At 57.3% G+C, this 19,477-nt stretch overlaps 6 protein-coding genes across 6 annotated transcripts; 3 read left to right on the plus strand and 3 right to left on the minus strand.

Annotated features, from left to right (window-relative positions):
* Nucleotides 1-2,177: 2,177 nt before the first annotated feature.
* Nucleotides 2,178-3,763, plus strand: EX895_004802 (uncharacterized protein; the record flags this gene model as incomplete). Its single annotated transcript, XM_029885396.1, has 2 exons — nucleotides 2,178-2,419; nucleotides 2,515-3,763. 2 exons carry the CDS (start codon nucleotides 2,178-2,180, stop codon nucleotides 3,761-3,763), a joined length of 1,491 nt encoding a protein of 496 aa, XP_029737962.1.
* Nucleotides 3,764-4,551: 788 nt separating this feature from the next.
* EX895_004803 (uncharacterized protein) lies at nucleotides 4,552-5,753 on the minus strand (the record flags this gene model as incomplete). Its single annotated transcript, XM_029885397.1, has 3 exons — nucleotides 4,552-4,905; nucleotides 5,251-5,382; nucleotides 5,751-5,753. The coding sequence occupies 3 exons, from the start codon at nucleotides 5,751-5,753 to the stop codon at nucleotides 4,552-4,554; spliced, it is 489 nt and encodes a 162-aa protein (XP_029737963.1).
* A 1,286-nt stretch (nucleotides 5,754-7,039) lies between these two features.
* EX895_004804 (uncharacterized protein) lies at nucleotides 7,040-8,125 on the plus strand (the record flags this gene model as incomplete). The annotated part of the gene is made up of 1 exon (XM_029885398.1): nucleotides 7,040-8,125. The coding sequence occupies one exon, from the start codon at nucleotides 7,040-7,042 to the stop codon at nucleotides 8,123-8,125; it is 1,086 nt and encodes a 361-aa protein (XP_029737964.1).
* A 110-nt stretch (nucleotides 8,126-8,235) lies between these two features.
* On the minus strand, nucleotides 8,236-11,670 carry EX895_004805 (uncharacterized protein; the record flags this gene model as incomplete). Its single annotated transcript, XM_029885399.1, has 1 exon — nucleotides 8,236-11,670. One exon carries the CDS (start codon nucleotides 11,668-11,670, stop codon nucleotides 8,236-8,238), a length of 3,435 nt encoding a protein of 1,144 aa, XP_029737965.1.
* A 1,134-nt stretch (nucleotides 11,671-12,804) lies between these two features.
* On the plus strand, nucleotides 12,805-15,735 carry EX895_004806 (uncharacterized protein; the record flags this gene model as incomplete). Its single annotated transcript, XM_029885400.1, has 1 exon — nucleotides 12,805-15,735. One exon carries the CDS (start codon nucleotides 12,805-12,807, stop codon nucleotides 15,733-15,735), a length of 2,931 nt encoding a protein of 976 aa, XP_029737966.1.
* A 218-nt stretch (nucleotides 15,736-15,953) lies between these two features.
* On the minus strand, nucleotides 15,954-19,463 carry EX895_004807 (uncharacterized protein; the record flags this gene model as incomplete). Its single annotated transcript, XM_029885401.1, has 1 exon — nucleotides 15,954-19,463. One exon carries the CDS (start codon nucleotides 19,461-19,463, stop codon nucleotides 15,954-15,956), a length of 3,510 nt encoding a protein of 1,169 aa, XP_029737967.1.
* Between the last annotated feature and the right edge of the window lie 14 nt (nucleotides 19,464-19,477).

Raw genomic sequence — 19,477 nt, forward strand, 5'->3', positions numbered from 1 at the left:
CCGGGATGGCGCCCAACGGCGGGTGCAACCACAGCAGCTTGTCCCTTTCCTTGCATCTCTTTCCTCCCTGGTCCGCCATTCCATGGATCGCGTTGCCATTCGACGACAATCCTACACAGCATGTGCCACCGCCTCACAAGATTGGACAAGAGGCCCGGCAGGCCTTTCTCTGAACCAGTGCGCCACAGCAAAGAGAGAAAGAGAGGATTGCAGACTCCGCCCACAGCACAGCGGACGCATGAACTATTTATTGATAAAAGGGTCTCGGTCCTGTTTTACCTAAGATTTTTGCATCGGCAACCAAGACAAACGCCTCGTACCCAGCCTGTCCAAGCACCTAAGAGCCGTGAAAGTTTCGATCTACGCAGCGAAGCTCAGATTGCTAGCCAGGCCATATCGTGGTTGGTGCGCTTGCTGTACAGCGATGGGCAAACCCGAAGCTATGCTGCTTTTCGGCAGGTGTAAAAAGCCAAACGCCACGCAGGGATTTTTTATTATTCATGTTCCTCATTGTGAGTCTTCATGCATCAAGCCCGCCATCTGTCCTGTTTTCCCCACACAATTGCTGTACTGTACGGTAGCTGCTTAGCTGCACAGGCAACCGAAAAAACGTGCCAAAAGCGCATACCTCTCTACTTAGCTAGCTGTGCCGTGGCCTTGCTCGCGTCGCCTGTGTGCGTGCGACGCAGTAACTTTGCCCTGCCACGTCTTCTCGATCCAAGCAGCGTGGCGATGCGCTTCTCTTTCTTCCTCGTGACTCCGAACACTGTTGTCGACTGCACGAGGACAGATCCGAGACTCCACAGCAGCAACACAGATGAACAAGCTGCGACAAGGGGTGCAACAACTTTCCCACGACCTCTCTGCCGTCGTCATGAGGAAGCCGAGGTGCAATCAGCAGGCGATGTCTTTTTTGGAAATACAGTATGCACAGCTCCCGGTAACGAAAAATCTGGCCGACTCCTGTCTCAACTCGGTTAGCTAAGCTCAGCTTGCCTCCCTGCCTCTCGCTTGCTCTCCTGCCCATTCCTCCGAAGCTTACACCTCGGTATCGTCGTTCTTCTCCTCTCCGCTCGTCGCGCGGCAACGCAACGCAACGCAACACCAATCAAGCATGCTTGATAAGCGTCGCCGAGAGAGGTTTCCGTAGACGCAATCCCGTTGGCTTCCGAAGGATGGCACTGTTCCACTACCGTTCTTGTACGCACGCTGCACATTTCCCATCCCCTCCTCTCTGATGGGCCTGCTTGTCTCTTCTCGAAAGGTCGTCGATTCGGAAGCTTACAGGATCTGCAGCTGGCGAAGAGATGCATCCCGACAAATCGGCTCATCTCCCCACAGAGGCGGACGGTGCTGCTTGAAGCAGCGACGAACTGAGCTTGGACAAGCCGCAGGTGTACCCAGGATCTCTTCGTGTGGCCGTGAATATTTCCATGCACACCCTTGCGCAGGTCAGCATGAGGCTTGGTATATATTTGGCACTCCGCTCCCGTCTGGACTGTCTTTCGCCTCACAACAGTAGGTCTGTTGTCCACAGCCTGTCAAAGGACCTGCCAAGCTATCAAGCCTAGCGAAGGCTGCTGAACGGTACAGAGTCGCAGAGTGCTTCCTGTGCTTTGTTTTGGCTGGTTTTCGATTTGGATTGATGCGATGCAAGAGGATCTTCGCTGCTGCCGACTCCTGCTGCTTTCCCTCCTGCCGGTGTCCCTCCTGCTGATGGCCCTCCTGCTGCTGCCTCCCTGTCATTGCTCTGTTCGTCCCTTCCGTCGCCTCTGCTTTCCTGTCGCGCGTGTAGAACCCAGTGTCCAAATTACTATTCTTCTTCTTCTGAACCCTGCCTCGCTCGATAGAAAACAAATCTACTTAAACCTGTCCGACACTTGCGCCGATTTCTTTGCCTTCTTACCTCTGTCCGTCCTACTTCTCCTTTCCCCTTCCCCGGCAACTGTCCCCAACCGCATTCTAGCACTACCATCGCTGCTTGTTGACTATTTCACTGCGAACAGCTGCCCTTCTGGCTTACGTCTTTCAGAAACCTCCACTTCGCCTCACTCGAGCTGACAGCATCTCTCTGCCCTTTTCATGCATGTAAAGCGCACGTCAATTTCTCTGTACTGACCACACTGACAGCTGCTACTCTCATTGCGGCTTGGAAGTAATCCCAAGCTCAAAGAAGCATGGGCAAGATCCCAGTGCAGCCCTGGTGGGTGGAGGCGGCGGTCAGGCAGGGGCAGGCAGTCGACCATGCGAACGATGATGTGCACCACTCTGCGCACGAGCACAGCTACATACACGGGTACGAGCAGACGCACTTCTCGTCCCCGGTCCTGAACGGCACCTCGACGTCGTATATCCAGCCTTACTCGCGTGCTGTCTCGCGTTCGCGTGTGGCTATGGCCTGCACACATTGCCGACACAGGTAAGTCTTCCCGTTACTGCTTCGACGCGTCGCCACGAGTGTGTCACTTTTACTGACTTTCTCGTTGCTTCTCTCTCACGATCGTGTATTGATAGGAAAGCGCGGTGCGATGGCATCAAGCCGAGCTGCAGCCTTTGCGTGCATCTCGAGCGGCCCTGCAAGTACGTTAAGGTGTCTGTAGAGGAGAACGCGAGGTTGCGCGAGAAGAAACGCGCCACAAAACTGCGTAGGTCCGTTGAATGCGCCAAGTTTCACGAGAACGACCTTTTCAACGTGTACCCGCCCTACCGTCACCCCGACGCCAACGCTCCTACTGCTACTGCTACTGCTACTGTTCCGAAGATTACCTCCACGATGCCCTCGCACCGTTCTGCCTCGATGGAGCAGGAAGAAGATAGGATGTCGATGTTGGCGGCGAGTGCCCCACCTCTCCCGCAGGTGGGGGTGTGTGCTGCGCCGGACGCCAGTGTTATGCAGACTTATGTATATGGTGGTGGTGACAATGGGATCGTGGGGGATCAAGCAGATAAGTGCTTTGACATCGGTGGGTTAGGCGGTTCGAGGCGTGCTTCGCCGAACAGTGCTATCGGCCCGCCAAGGGGGGTGTCGGGTGCAGGGTACACTTATCCGCGCAAGCCGAGCATGGAAGATGCCACACGTCCCTTCGAGTCCAGATTTCGCTACGATATAGTTGAGGCTATGCCTAGCTCCGACGCCTGGACCGGCTTTACCGATATCAATGCAGGCTCATCCACCTTGACCATGCCCACACACACCGTCGACTCGACCACCGCCGCCTTCCCGCTGCAACCCGCGCTCCGCCCCACCACCGTCACCGCTACCGACGCATACCAGCATCGCTACACGGCCACCAGCGCGAATACGGCATTTGACGCTCCCTCGTCGTCGTCGTCGGGATCGTGGTGGGAGTCGCCCGTCGTCGAATCGAGCCCTATCCACTCTTCCTACCCGCGTCTCAATCGCAACAAGAATCGCAGCACGGTGCCGGACCTGCGCTCGCCGCTGATGTCGGCGACGAGCTTCACCTCTTCGCCGTCGTGCAGCCTGACGAGCCCGGCGGTGTTCGAGACGTCTCTGCCGGCGCTGGACCATGCTTTTTCGAGCGACAGCAACAAGAGCACGCCGGACCAGCACCTGCACGACGACGAGGCGGCAGTGTTCTGGTTCCCGCAAGTAGCAGCGGGACGGACGGTGTACCGTGGGCACGAGGGAGCTGAGAGGAGTCGAAACGACTGGTCAGCTGCAGCTGTGGCCCCGGCGTCGACCAGCGCTAAATGGCCCGACTTTGCAGCGTATTACACTTCTGCCCCGCCTGGCTTCTGAAGCCCCTCCCCCTCGTCCGCTTCCGCCCGCCGCACCTTCTCGGCCACCCCATAAAGCTTGCTAGTCTATCTAGCCGCTCTCACCCGCCTCGTCGCTTCAATAGGTGACGATTCCCATCAATTCATGCTCCTCCTCCCGGCGCTCAATTATCTATTATACCCCCCTTTCCGATCCTCATCTTCTACCCCACGCTCTACCGCAGCAACTGTCTCGCAGCAGCTAGGGTTGTACCATCATCTGTTTAGCATTGCAGGCCTGAGGGTTTCCTGTCTCGTCCCGGAATTCGATCCCATCGTTCTTGTCCTGCAGTTAGCTGTGGAGAAACAGCGCGCAAAGAATCCAGATGAGCTTGGCAAGTCTGGCAATGATCCCTCCGAGTCCCAGTGGCGTCGGTGAGCACGCGGCACCACTGAGGTGGCGCACCCGGCTCGGACTCAGGATCGCGCGGAAGTGCTGCGACTCCATCAGGCGGCGTCTTCCTATTTTCCCCCCTTCCACGGGTCGCTGTGCCTTCCCTCGTCCTCATCGTCATCACACCTATCTCGCGATGTCGCACGACACCCAATCTCACTCACTAACAAGCTCAATCTCGCGCTCAGCTACCTTCGTGAAGCCTCTCACGCATTCGCAGTCCCACATTCACAACGCCGGTGATCCAGGCCAAAAGAAAGGATGTAGAATTGCAACAGGGATCAATCAAGGAACCCAAAAAGCATAACAAGACGATGCGAGCTCGAATTTACTCGCCGCACTGCCGATCGCTTTTTATGTTGATATTCATTTTGGGTTTACTTGCCCTGGGGAGCGTCCTTGAACGAGAGACAGTGTTCCTCGCCCATGGCGGAGACGACGGTGATCATGAGGTCCTTGCCGTCGTCGAAGGCGGCCTGGATCTGCTCACCGAGCTCGCCGTCGGGGACACGGACGTCGTCCTTGGTGTCACCGTCGTTGGTCATGAGGTTGAGGAAACCGTCGTCAATGTTGACGAGCTGGTACTCCTCCCTCTTGACGTGGGGGACGTCCATGTTGTGGGTCGAGGGCGAAATGTCTTCGAGCTTCTTGGTAGTGAAGATGTCGACGGCGACAAGGTGGACCTTGGCGTGACCGTGCTTACCGGTCTTGGAGGTGGACATGTCGACGATCTGGTTGTAGGAAGAGAGTGGACAAAGGAACAAGTCGACAGGTCAGTCGAGCCGTTGCTTAGGTCATTTGCGTGTTGGTGGCAGGGCACAAGGTGCAAGGCGTACAGCATGACGGCAACATCGAGGGTGACCGACGACGGCGTAGATACGCGGCGAACGAGTCGACCTTCTCGCTGGCCAAGCCAGCGGCAGAATCTTGTCGCACATCCTCTGGGGCTGCCGTCAACTACACCTTGCGCTACGTTGCAACCCCGGTTACAATGCTGCTGGGTACCACTACGAAGCATGATAACTGCGCAATGGCAGCGTGGGGTAGAGGAAAAAGAGGAAGCGCAGAAAACTTACCTTGCAGGGGCGGCCCTTGATGACGACGTGACCGTTCTTACGCAGAGCAGAGCACTGCATAGGGAAGGTGAGCGAGGAACCGGCATCGGCGGTCTCGAAGGTAGCGTTGTGCTGCTCGTCGTCGGAGGCGGACTGTTGGGAAGAAGAGGAACAGGGAGAGGGGTCAGCTTCGAGTCGATAAGGAGTGGGCACAAGAATCGACGTTCAGAGCACCGTGGGCATCTGCACAACGCTCGTCGCCCGCAAGCGATAACGGACACTTGGCATGATCTGCGGAAGAGGACTGTAGTAGGTCGTCTTACGCGCAGCCACGCTGTCGAATTGCTATACCGCCGCAACCGGAAGGCCAAACAGAACCAGAAGATATGCTTTTGACCGGCCCACTGTGCAGCAGTCGGACCTGCAGAGCGCTTGGGTTGTATCCAGAGTCGATGACGGCGTGCGGAGACGATTGTGTAGATACGACGAAGCTCTGTGACGAAGTTGGGCAATCAACATACCATTTTGACTGATTGATCTACAGGTGGGTAGGTGGTAGTGAAAGAGGAGAACAGGAAAAAGTGATCGTGCTCAAAGGTTTGCTTTCCAACGCTCTCACAAACCGAGACTGACAGACTGGCTCAGCCTTTGACGACTGATCCAAAAGAAGAAGATCCGCTTTTTTCCCTTCTTGTCTGTTGGTCAATGGCACATCGTCAGGCACTTTCGCCTTCCCAGTGAAAAACTGCAGCCAGCGTCGAACGACCAACCTCTCTCGCCGCTCGCCTCGTCCCTCAATTTACGCCTCGAGACCGACATAGAGCGTTTCGCGCTCTTCAACCTCAGAGAATCGCCAAAAAAAAAAGTTTTTCTGCAACTTGACTTCGACTTCATTACAGCGTTTTCGTTCATTTGTACTTGAAGGTCGAAGTTTTGTATTCGTACCAAGATCCAATTGAATTGCTGCCTTGGCCACTGCCTCCTTGAGTCTGTTTCTCTCTCTCTCTCTCTTCTGCAGAGAAGAGGCAAAATAGCCCTTCTTTGACTCGTTGGCCAGCTCGCACTGCCACCTCACACTACGGCCAAAATCGCTCTCCTACACGCTGCCTAGTTGCAACTTTGCAGCCTATGACTTGATGGCTGGGTGCTAGGTGTCGCCTTGAAGGGGAGTGTACGGTCAGGGCTGAACTGCAGGCTTGACCTGCAAAGCCAAGTTGGTTCTGTGAACGATAAAGAAGAATTGATGGCAGCAACAGCAGCAGCGAACAGGCTTCGTGGGGTTTATCGCACGGGTATCAACTTGCTTTGCGACACATGATGTCGAATTTTCTTTTTCTCACGTAGACCTGTTGCGAAAAAAAGGCGTCGCTCGTGACCGACAAAAAGGCTACAAGGAAAAACGTGACCTGCTCGCCATCCAACCATCATCCCGTGACTTCTTTCGAATATTCGCCCAGCAAAGCCACACAGCTCTACGCGACGCAAACGCGAGATCGACACACCCTGCATTCCCAGCCGCAGGGCTCCACTTGCTTTTCGAGTCCAACACCTTGGGGTCCTCATCGACTCGTCGAGGTTCTCCTGCCTCGTAGCTTGTTGCCGTTTGTGGCCATTACCGCGTAAGCACGCTGGGAAAGACAACGTGCCGATCATCATTGGCTTGCGATCGTGACTTCGATACGTTGGCTGAACGTGGAACAGCATTGAGTTTCGCGAGGAAGTAGTTCTGCTCGAGGTTGCCATCCAGAAACCATCTGACGAGAGTATAATCACGCGAAGCAATCGCATCAGTCATAACCATCCATTCGACATGTCAGCAGCAACAGAAACAGCGGCCACCGCTGAGCATCTCGCCGACGACCAAGTAGCAGCCACTCATGACACGGATGCAGCACCACAAGAAGCTGGATCGGCCGCTTCAGCGGCGGCAGCAGCGGTACTCGACAGCACAACCAATCCAGCCGAACGCGATCACATTGAACGCGACGTATCCAACATCCTCGCTGGGCTCAATCAGGAACAGCTCGCGTCCATCGTGGCTGCAGCCCGCGCTTCCGAAGCTCGCAATGCAGACGGCAGCGCGACGGGTGATGGCGAGGGTGCTGCACCTTTCGCCCAATCGATGCCGTATGGGCTAGGACAAGCAGCCAGCGCGTTGACAAGCATCGCTTCCGGCTTCAAGCGTACTCCGGGCAATGACCGCACCAGCCTCGGCACCACCTCAACTACCGACGCGGAAGCAAAGGATCTGGGTGACGCGCCGCCACCGCCAGGTACAGAGTACCAGGCCGAGGACGACAAGGAGCTCGACGCCGACACATCCGCCGCCATCGCAGCGGTCAAGTCGGCAACCGACAGCGCAACCGCTGCTGCCATCGCCAGCCTAGGTTCGCTGGCTGCTGCCTCGCAACCCGCATCCAACGCCACCGCCTCCTCCACCGCCCACCCACAGCACGACGGTCTCGACGCAGCCGACGAGTCGATGGACTACGACTCGCCCAACGGCGACTCATCCTCCCCCTCCCGCGGTCTCAAACGCCACCGCGGCCCCGAACTCGACCGTCAGCGCAAAGACAACCACAAGGAGGTCGAGCGTCGTCGCAGAAGTGCCATCAACGAGGGCATCACCCAACTCTCCCATATCGTCCCCGGCTGCGATGCGAAAAACACCAACAAGGGTGCCATCATCCACGCTGCTGTCCGCTACATCCAGGACTTGAAACACAACGAAGCGAGCAACATCGAGAAATGGACACTGGAAAAGCTGCTCATGGACCAAGCGATGGGCGATCTCACCGCCCAGTTGGACGAAGCGCAGCAACAGATCGAGCGGCTGAGGCACGAGTTGGACGAGCGGTATACTGAGCACCACGAGGATCCGCAGGGCAAAGCATAGCCGTAGCCGTACTCTCACTCTTTCTCTCACCCAGTGCACACCTTCGCACCCTCTCTTATCTTTGTATTTGTAGCAGTCTCCAGCGTAACAATTTCGATTTCTTCCTCTTCTTACCACCTCAACGAAAGCGCCTTGTTTCTAACCATCGGCCTCGTCGCCACGATCCCCATCGACAGGATCGCCAGAGTCAGCAGCAATTGCGGCTTGTTGAAACTCTCCTGCAGTACGTCGAATTGGCCACTGGGACTGGTGCGTGTGACGAAGCTGTCCAACCCGTGCGCGTAGACCGTCGAAGTGCTCTCAAGCAGCGCGGGACCTGTGGTGATGTGTCGGATGTTGGCAGCGGGGTAGATGTGGTTAAGGATCCACTTGGGGTCCTCCGGAATAAGTGGCGCGTAGGGGATTAGGTATTCCTCTGCTTCCGCCTTGGTGGGCTTCGAAGTAGGTCGGCGCGGGTCGAGCAGCTTGCGCGGGATCGAGACGAGCGAGTCACGGTCCGTGGCCAGGATGAGGTTCTTCAACGAGATGCCAAACTTGGTCGTCGTCGTAGCGAGCGCCTGCACGGTGCCACCAGTGTACAGGAATGTGTGGCTGAAGGCCATTGGCAGCACAGATTTGCTGTCCGAGACGCCCTGACTGCCACTGCTGCTGCTGCTGTCGCCGGTGAAGCTGCTAAAGTTGCCCGTGAGACCACTCCACGACGCCGAAAGGCGTCGTTTCGCCGCTTTCTTGTTGACAGCTTGCTCGTCCGCCGAGAGCTCGGGCTGATCGTATAGCTCCACCGTTACAATGCGGGTCGAGAGACCCTCGTCGGCGTTGCGCACCGAGTAAGTGGCCGTGATCCAGTTCTCCACCAAGTGCGCATGCACAGGTTGGGCCATATCCACCTCGTCCAGCTGCAGCTCGTACAGGATAGCTCCTGTCACCGTATCCAACAAATACAGATGCGCCTGGTTCACGCCTGGGCTTTTCGTCACGATGAGCGACGCATGAGGGTTCAGGTACTTGTACAGCGTCGATCGGTCGCCCAACACGCGGCCGTACGAAGCAATGGCGTCCTTGCTGGGAGCCTGCAACACCTCGACCACCTGCTCACCGGTAGGAACCGTCCATGACCAGACCTGCTTCGACTTGTGGATGCTGCTCACGCCCTTTTCGACAGTGTAGCCGACGAAGCGCGCCGAAGTTGTCGTAGAGCTCGCTGGCTTTTGCACCGAGAAGTAGTAACGGCCCGAGAGAGGTTCAAATCGTTCTGCGACAGCAAGCGTGTCGGGGTAGAGGAAGAGATTGTTGTGCTCGTCGACCAGTCCCAGAGACTGCTGTCTCTCAACGGGATCCTCAACAGAGGGGGGCAGCAGGAAGGCATCCTGGCATCGACCTACGAAGACAGCCTGACCCGACGAAGCGTCGTTCAGGAACTCACCAGTGAGCGGGTTGAGCTCAAAGACACGGGTGGTAAACAGGCCTGGCTGTAGCTCGACCTCGGCGACAACGGCCAACAGAGGACTCTTGCCGTCGGTCGAGAGATCGCGGACGGTCTGCATCAGCTTGATGTTAACGGTGGGCTCTGGCTCGCCCTCGCCGTCGCCGTATCCAACGAGCGACTTCTCCCACACCACTGTCTCCTTTGCGACCGTGTCGAGCGCGTACAGCTTGCCCTTGGCGGTGGCGACGACGACGACTTTGCGGAAGCCAAAGGGGTCTCGGAACAGACTTGAGGTAGTATTGGCGTCGGCGACACGCGACGCCAAGGACGTGGGCTTCTTTTCCGGCTCTTGCTTCATTCGGGATGGCTTGTTGCCCTCTTTGATCATGGTAGTAGCAGCGGCGGCGGCGGTGCTGGAGCTAGAAGCAGCAGCACCAGCCGAGTTGGCGCTTGCGAGACCGAGCTGCTCGAGGCTGTTGCCATATGAGCCGGTGGCGAAGCGGGTAATAAAGGCGACGGTGTACTGGGGCAAGTCCTTGAGCGAAAGCGTGTGACGCACAAGACGCTTGACAAAGCCTTCGTGGTCGAGGCTGGCAGCGCCACCGGAGATTGTGGTGAGCTTCTTCTCGGGAAGGTCGACAAAGACGGCGTGGGTGGTCTGGGTGAGGCCCTCTTCCAAGATCCACTGGTGCTGATCCTCGAGAAGCATACGGACAGAGCCACTGGAGGTGACGAGAACGGTGCGAGTGGCAAGCTGATACTGGCCGATCTGGCTCGCCTCGAAGGTAGCTGCGTGAACGTTGCCGTGCATGTCGTGATCCCACTGGAACGAGAAGCCGCTGACCTGCCCCTCGCCTCCGTTGTTAGCGTCGACCCAAAGGAAGTGGAAGTTGAGCAGATGCTGAGATCGCGAAAAGAAGATGCGCTGGAGGTAGGCGCGACCCTGTCGATCGTAGGTCCCTGCATACACAGCATCGTGAGCGTCCTCTTCAAACTCCCAGAAGCTGGTGAATTTGGCATCGGCCGAGACCTTGAGGACTTCGGCGAGGCCATCGGAGCGCCGAGCAATAAGGAGGCCCTTATTGGAGAGACCGACGTCGACGAGGCCGGTAAAGACTGAGTCAGAGCGCTTGGCGTAGATGACCTGAGGCTGAGCGAAACGTTTACTGGGAGGGTCGAGAGGAGCAGCTCGAACCGTGCCATCCTTGTTCAGCCAAGCAACCCAGGCACCTGGGTTGGCTGTGGGAGGCAAATTGGGCAGCTGGTTCCAAGGCAGGATGACGACATCGGCGGCGGTGTTGAGGCCAGATGCGATCTCGTGTGTGGTCAGGAGCTCGCCCGTGTGAACCGATAGGGTAGAAACCGAGATCGAGTTGTAGATCGAGTTGGTGTTGCGCTGCAGGGACACGACGTGAATCTTGTCCTTGTTGGCAACGACGCGGATGGCGGAGGAGCGAGAGATGTCCTGCTGAGGCTCCCACTGCCACACCTTGGCGCCGAAAGCACCATCCAGACGGCGGACCGTACGTGCGTTGGAAAGCACGACAACGTCCGGAGGCGTGTCTGCCTTGGCCTTGTCGGTGAGGAAGATCACATCGGTGGCAGGGAAGCCAGGCTCTGGGAGCAAGCCATCTCTGATGTTGTGCTGCGCCGACTCCCAGATGAGGAAGCCGGTGAAAGCGTGGTAGAGTCGAACGTTGGCTCCGCCGTTGCCAGAGACGGCGAGAGCCACCTCGCCAAACTGTTTGTGAAGCAGAAGCTGATCATGCTCTGGGAGTATCTGACGCCAGACGATGGCGCCATTGCGAGGGTTGAGGGCGCCTACGGTGTTGGACTCGGTAGCGACGAAGATGGCGGTCTGTGCCTTTTCCTTGACGTCGGCATCGGGCTTGATGATGCGATGGAAGCGAGGCGACAAGTAGGGGGTCGCAGAGTCGTTTGAGGCATGCGGGACCCCCACACGAGGAACATGCCAGTCAATCTTGCCTGCTTCTGCTTTGGACAGAGCTGTGGTAGAGTGAGCACCCAAAAGCAGCGTCACGAGGGAGGCGAAGAGTGCGATGGCAGCAAAGCGGTGCAAGCCGCTGCGTCGACTTGATGAAGTCGACTGTGCCCGCATTGTGATCACAGGGCTACACGGCTTGCTGGTTGTAAAGCAGATTCCGGAAGTATGAATGTTCGTGCGTGACCACTGATAGGAAGGGAGGGTGAGGTCAAGAACAGGAGGAGGCCTGGCCGTGCGCAACAGCACGAGTTACAGCGGACAACACTTTTCCCAGCAACTTCGGCTTGCGTGCGACTTCTTCTGTCTTTTGGCGAAGAGGAAAAGCGGACTGTGCGTTGGTGCAAAGGAAGCGAGAAACGCGTCTTCGGTGGATCGTATCGCTATCTAGACCTGCCCTGCTTTCTGGTCAATGACATCGGCGATGAGCATATTGCTTTGAAACATTTTTTTTTGCCTTGAAACCTTTTTTTGGGGCGTTAGTGCGCAGACAAGATCTCAGTTGGTTTCAGCTCAGTGCAAGCGACACCAAATCGGTTTCGGTCACGGCTAGGCAGCGGGAATCGGCTCAACCGAGAACTCCTCGCGTTGAAGGGGGAAAAAGAATCCAGGGTGCTCGGTCCTGTCTCGCTCCTCCCTCGCCCCCGCACTGCATCTCATATTGCTTTGCTGCACCCGACATTGCCGTCTGTCTTCGCTTCCGCCATTTCTTCTTTCCACATCCTCGTCGCTGTCATCGCTGTAGCAGCTATGCAAAGTCGCCCAAGCAGCATCTCCACTGCTCTCTAGGCCGCCGCACGTTACCAACTGCAACCGCTATCCGAGCCGACTGCTGCGCTTTAGGCACGAAGCTTTAGAGTGGGTTTTACCATTGGCCCTCTCTCTTTGTTGCCAAGAAGACCAAAATTCTCACGGTCGCCAACAACATCGACCTTATCCGACGTTGCCCGGCCATTAATTCGGCTTCCATCCGACTGCAGATCCGTTCGACTGCCGATTGCCCTGTCACTGTCGGGCCGCTCCGATTCGGTCACTGAGTCATTGTAGTTCTGCCGCGACGGCTTCATTTGCCACCTTGATCACAATCCGTCCTTTCACGGTACTCCCTCAGCTGAGAGACAAAGCTTACAACGCCACTTACGCTTGTGCTCCCTCGATCCCACCCTTTCCAAAACCGAGCAAACACATTTCTGTTGTTGCGCCATTTCAAGCTTCCGACACACTGGAACTACTGGTGGGCTGATCTCGACAATGCCAAAAGACGACTCAAAGAACCATCATCCTCGCCCCGATGCCGGCGCTTCCGCATCCAGCGCCACAGACGATGCCGACACCAAGGGCAAACCAAAAAAAGTGCTGCGTGCATGTGACGCCTGTCACCACCGTCGTGTCCGTTGCAATCACAACAACCCTTGCGACAATTGCATACGACTCAACATCAACTGTACCTGGATCAAAGCGTCCAAGGGCAAGCAGGCTTCAGGGAGACGCATCGACCTCCTTCGAAAAGGTCACAACCCCGCTGCCTCTGAGTTACCTCCTTCGCCATCCAGCCAGCAAAGACCGCTGTCGGAACATGCTCCCATGACGGCACCCAGCCCCTCCGGGTCGCGCATCGTCCTTCCTCCTCCTGGACACGCGCAGCCACCAGCCAATTCGCCACGTCACTATCCACAACCGCCTTCCGCACCCTCGGCCATGAGCCCTCCTGGCTTGCCCGCCAGCGCTGCCTCACCTTCCTCCATGATGCCCTCAAGCCTGTACTCGCGCGATCCACCCTCGGCCTCGTCCAGGAACTCATTTGGCGGCGGAGGTCACAACAGGTACGACTCTAATGCGCAGTCCAATTCGGGCGGGCCATTACCGCATGCTTCCCCGTCTTCACACTGGTCTAGCCCCACGTCTCGCTCGCCTGGTCATCGCTACCCATCCCACGGTGCATACAATCCGCACGACTACCCTCCCGCGCATCTGGCGCCCTCCTCTACCTCCTCCTCTGGCTACCACCACCATGCTCATCCTTCTTACCCGCAGCAATCGCCATCGCATGCATATTCACACCACCAGCAGTACCAGCACGTGCCGCCACCACCGCATCATGCCTCTGCAGCTCAGCCTCTCCCTCCGCGACGCCCTTCGAACGCCGGCATGGGCAGTGTCCATGGTCCCAATGCTGCAGTCTCATCTGCTTCCCACCTCGGCTTTTTACCTGGCGAGACCTTCTCCGAAGGGCTGGGTGGGTCGTTCTCAGAGATCGCACCCGACGTCGCAGCAGGACTCCGTCTGCCGGACTTTGGCACCTCACTGGCTGACTCGTACCTCAATCCGCAAGAGGGTGTTGATCGTCGACGCAATGTCTTGTTGGACATGAATGCAGCAGGTATGCCGCACGGCGGCCACGGTATCCACGCCAACGGCATGGGCGGCAGCGTCAACGAATTTGCGGGCTCGCAAGATCCTTATAGCAACGGCGGAGGTCATGCGAGAACCTTCCTCGACATACTCGGTCAGAACAGTCAGATGCTTGGCGGCCCTAGCTCCACCCCCGGCTCCGTCACTCATTCCGAGACCGAACTTGCCGGCAACGAGCCACATCCGCTCTCGGATTCGGTGCTCATTCCCAGCATCGCCATCTTCTTCGAGCGTCTTCAGTCCATCATGCCTGTCTTCACCAGGGCCTGGATCTTTGGCAAGATCGACCGCGGAGAGCACCGCGCAGACCCGCAGCTTGGCGCCATGCTCATCGCTCTCTCCGCTTTTGCGCTTTGCCAGCCGGTCGACTCGAGCGATCCCGTCGACGGCTCCTCTCGCAAGCGCAAAGTGCGCCGGCTGCTCGAGGAGTCGGTCAAGATGCGCAACAGTGCGTTTCTCGGCAGTCATCCTTCGCTTGAGGCTATCATGGCGTCTTTCTTTATCTTTGGCACCTTGTTCGGTCTCGGTGAAGAAAATGCGGCGTGGTTCCGTCTGCGCGAGGCAGTCACCCTAGGCTACCTCCTGCGTATTCACGAGACGTCATCATACGAGCACCTCGACAAAGATGAGCAGGAGCGTAGACTTCGCGCTTATCTCTTGCTTGCCATCACAGAGCGTGCCTACGCCATCCAGTCTGGCTCTTCGATCACCTTCCGAGGCAACCCACGCAAAGCGACCGATTCTATCAGGCGCAAGTTTGACGTCTCGCAGCTTCAGGATTTCCCCAACCTGCAGAGTCGACTGTTTGATGTGGTGGATGAAAAGTTCGTCGATTGCTGGAACAGGAAATGCCCCGGTCCTGGGTGCGACTATCTTGACGCCAAACGAGCCGTTCAGCTGCACCGCGCCATCATGGAAAGCGACGAAGACGAGCAAAAGGAGAAGGACTCGTTCAACCGCGATCACCCCGGCGGCGGGCCTTCGCGTCGAGATAGCTCCTTCAACGATCGAAGGCATCATCCCTATGGCGGCAGCCAAAAGACCAAGATGGAAGATTGGGCAGGGAACGGTGGAAGCGGAGGGCATGCCAACAAGTCGGACTGGGACAAGAGCAAGGTGCAGAAAGCTGATGTCGAGGTAACGCGCCAGTGGCTGTTGAACAGGCTGTGGATGACATGCCGCTCGCATGCGCTGCTTACTGCCGATGCCGAGGAGGAACCGTTAAGGATCGACTATGCCATCGACATTGCGCGCGAAACACTGCGCGTCTGTAACTCCCTTTCGCTGCGGTCCATGGAGGCACACGGCATCGGTCTCACGCGAAAGCTCAACGACATCGCACAGACGCTCGTCATTGTCTGTCGAGACTATCCGGCCATCGCCATGTCTGTCCCTTTTGAAGGCGACCCGATCAAGACCGACCCCACGCTGTTCGGGCCGTACTTTGGCCCCTCCCCACCGGAAGCATCCGCCGCCAGCGGCAGTCAACATCATCAGTCGCCGCCCTCCAATATCGACTCGGCGAACGCAAATGTGGACCATCCTTCGGCCAATTCGTCGACCCTGGGCAGAGGGGTTGTGCCGCTGGACAAGGCCTTCTCGCCCTCGTATGCCATCGAAGCCATATTGCATAAGTATCTGGACATCTTTAAGAGATTCAGGGGCGGTGACCACCCGTACTTGCCGCAGTTGGTCGAGGCCGTCAAGGAGCTGCCCAAGATGGCCGAGTTGAGCTTTGATCGCTTCCTGCGCGAGATGGGCTTGTGCTGATATCTAGGTGTTCTTGTGGATGGCGGGGAACGTGGCGTTTGTATGAAAAATGGAATCTCAACAGACATCACTCGGGTGTCGTGCTGGAGTGTGCTCTCTGGTGCTCTTGTGTCCGTGCTTGTGCTCTCATGTGCTCTCTTGCCTGTGTTCTGCGAGACTCTGTTTTGCGTTTGTGACATTCGTATCGCTGCGATTTGTAAAGAATGAAGTTTCTGCGACTACACGGCGTCCTCTAGCACTAACCGTGGGACGACCTGCATGGCCATCAGCTCCTGCAGCATGAGCTTGGTGCCGTATGGAATGGTGAGCTGCACAACGTGCTTACTGCTACTGCAGTAGGGGCAGAAGCCGTTGTAGCCCATCAAGCCGCACCGCTGGCATGCATGCACCGTGAAGGCGTCCGAACTGATCATAAGTCTCTCCAACAACAGCTGCGTAGCACCGTAGCCGATCAGACAGTCACGCTCCATTTCGCCGAGTCGCAGACCGCCGTCCCTCGACCTTCCTTCCGTAGGCTGGCGTGTCAGGACGGCTCTCGGTCCGCGCGCACGCGCATGCATCTTGTCCTGCACCATATGCTTCAGGCGCTGGTAGTAGATCGGGCCAAAGTAGACGTAGCACTCCAACGGCTGACCTGTGATGCCCGAAGTGAGCGTCTCCTTACCGGCGTAGTTGTACCCGTTCTCAACGAGCAGCGCCGACATGTCGTCCACTTTACTGCCCCCAAACGCGGTGCCGTATTGCAGCGTACCCGTCACCACGCCCGCTTTGCCCGACAGCAACTCGATCATCTTGCCCACCGTCATGCGCGAAGGGAAACCGTGTGGGTTCATAATGATGTCTGGGTTGATCCCCTGGTCGGTGAACGGCATGTCCTCCTGCTGCACAATTAGACCGCAAACGCCCTTTTGGCCGTGACGCGAGGAAAACTTGTCGCCCAACTCCGGTCGTCGTGTCTGCCGAATGAGCGCTTTGATGAGCGTCTGGTCCGAGTCAGTGTCCGTAATGAGCACTTGATCGACGTAGCCCGAGACGGGTGGTTTGTAGGAGAGCGGCGCTGATTTGTATGCAACCGATGCGGCGGCGTTGGATGCGCCAATCATGATCGCTGCCGACGAATTGTCGTTCGCGTTGACGGGCGTCTGCTTGTTGACGTAGACATCGCCTTGTTCCACCCGCTCACCAACACCAGCGATACCGTCCGCCTCTAGAATGTCGTACCGCTTCTGCCGCTTGCCCGTACTGTCGTCGACGGGTGCATCCGCCAACCGGTCGTGCGTGCCGTTCGGATACTTGCGAATCACCGTCGACGACTTCTTCATCGTCTGACTGCGTCCAAACCCTCGATCCAACGACGCCTTGTTCAGCACCAGCGCATCCTCAATGTCGTAGCCCGAGAACGACATCACCGCCAGCATCGCGTTGACTCCACCGGGCAGCTTGTCATACCCTACCAATTCCACTGTACGCGTCTTGACCAACGGCTGCTGCGGGTACAGCATGAGGTACAGGAGCGTGTCAATCCGGATGAGTTGGTTGTGTCCGATGAAGCCCTGGGCTTGCTTGGCCATCGCGCAGTGGTACGTGTTGCGGGGGCTCTGGTTGTGGTGTGGGTAAGGGATGAGACCCGCGACGGCGCCGAGGATGGTGAAAGGCTCGATCTCGAGATGCGTGGTGTACTGCGGCTTGATCTCGCGTTCGTACATGGCGATGTTGGCGTCGTTCTCCTCATTGACGTCGACGTACTCGATGAGACCGTTCGAGAGGAAGTCGTCGAAGCGTCGAGCGCCCGACTTGAGCTGCTGCATGTGCGACTCGGTGACGCACGGTTGGCCCGTGACGGCGTCGACGATGATGAGCGGACGGCAGATTCGGCCGCCGTCCGAGGCGATGTAGACGGTCTGGTGGTGATTGTTGGTGTAGACCGAGACGAACTCGGAGATGCGACCGGCACGACGGAGACGACGGAACTGCAGCACGAAGCGCTGTGGGAAGCGGGTGACACCCAGCACGTTACCGTTGAGATAGACAACATACGAGTCGGGACGGTAGAGCTCGGCACCAGTGAGCAGGTGGATGTCTTCGACGCCGAGGGTGAAGGCGATTCTGGCAATGGGCTCTTCTTCGACGTCGGTGGTGATATGCGTGGTGAGCGCAAGGTTCTTGACGAGCCCACAGGCTTCACCCTCTGGCGTGTCCGAGGGACACAGCATGCCCCATTGCGACGGTTGCAGTGCACGAGGCCCCGACACCTTTCTCGTTTTCTCGAACTGCGAGCTGATCCTCGTCATCATACCTAGCGCCGCAATGAACGAGAGACGGCTCAAGACGTGGGTGATACCGGCACGTTCCATCTTGAAACGCTTCAAGCTCCAGTTGCCCGTCGAGATGGCACGTACAAAGCCGGCAGTGATGTAGTCGCCGTTGAAGTGAAATTGGTTGAAGGCATCAAATTCGACGGTTCGATTGGGCTTCTTGAGCACCTTATCGATGTTGATCTTAAGATCCGAGTTGAATTTCTTGAAGAGATCCTCGAACAGGAGCGCCAGCAGCTGACCTGCCAGCTCGAGCCTCTTGTTTCCGACATAGTCGCGGTCGTCGACCTTCTTCTCATCCTGCATAGCCATGAGCACTCTGCGCACCATCGAGGCAATATAGATGGCCTTAGGGCGGAAGTTGAGCCTATCGACGGGTACGTGCGCCATGATGACGGTGGCAAGCACATCGAGGGCTTCCTCGGCGAGAGGACGTCGCATCGAGAGCGGCTTGCGTGATGCTTTGGCTCGTGCCCCAATGTAGTCGAGCGCCTGCTTGCGAGTGTAGATACCGAGACGAGCGGCTTCCTCGAGGTTGATGGCAAAGAGTTCTTTGTGGATGTCATCGTGGCCGGCGACGAGCTGCAGAATCTCACGGTCGGCTTGAATGCCCATGGCTTTGAAGGCGACAGCGATGGGGATGTCTTCGTGGAGCGAGTTGTGCTTGAGGTAAATTTTGCCATGTTTTGTGAGGACGTACGATTTCGACTTGCGCTCGTGGGTGGACGACGTGACCGAGGCGGAGACGGTGCCCTTCTTGGTGTCTGCCTCGACAATGATCCTGTTTTTGCTGAGCTGTTCTTGGACGAGAATGACCTTTTCGGTGCCCTTGACAACAAAGTATCCGCCCGGATCCAACGGACACTCGCTCATCTTTGCGAGCTCCTTTTCGGACTTGTTTGCAAGGACACACTTGTTACTGCGCAGCATCACAGGAATGCGCCCGATGGCGACATTTTTGCGACGGATGATCTTGCCGCCTCTGGTGTATTCGATGTTGACAAAGATGTGCGCTGAATAGGTAATGTCTCGAAGTCGACACTCGTGCGGAGTGATCGGTCGTTGCAAGGCATCGCCATCGTATCTGCGCGGCTCACCTACGGTGATGTCGGTATATTTGAGATAGAATTTGGGGTCGATATCTGAAGTGATTTTTTCGTTGGCCTTGATGATGTTTTTGAGGTCGTGGTCGACAAAGTAGTTGTACGAGTCGATGTGCTGCTTGACCAAACCTTTGACCTGGAGGAAAGCGGGGACGAGCTCCCATTTGTCCTCGACGGATTTGATAGGATCCATGAGGCCCTTGCCCTTGTAGTTAGCCGCCTTGAGGGCTGCGATGGGATCATCTGAGGCCATGTGTGGCGCGTGTCCGGTGGCTTGCGCCATCTCGGCGAAGCTGGAAGGAAGCGCCATGGTAACGCCTCTTG

The sequence above is a fragment of the Sporisorium graminicola genome, chromosome SGRAM_5, assembly GCF_005498985.1.
Source record: "Sporisorium graminicola strain CBS 10092 chromosome SGRAM_5, whole genome shotgun sequence".
Classification (NCBI taxonomy): domain Eukaryota; kingdom Fungi; phylum Basidiomycota; class Ustilaginomycetes; order Ustilaginales; family Ustilaginaceae; genus Sporisorium; species Sporisorium graminicola.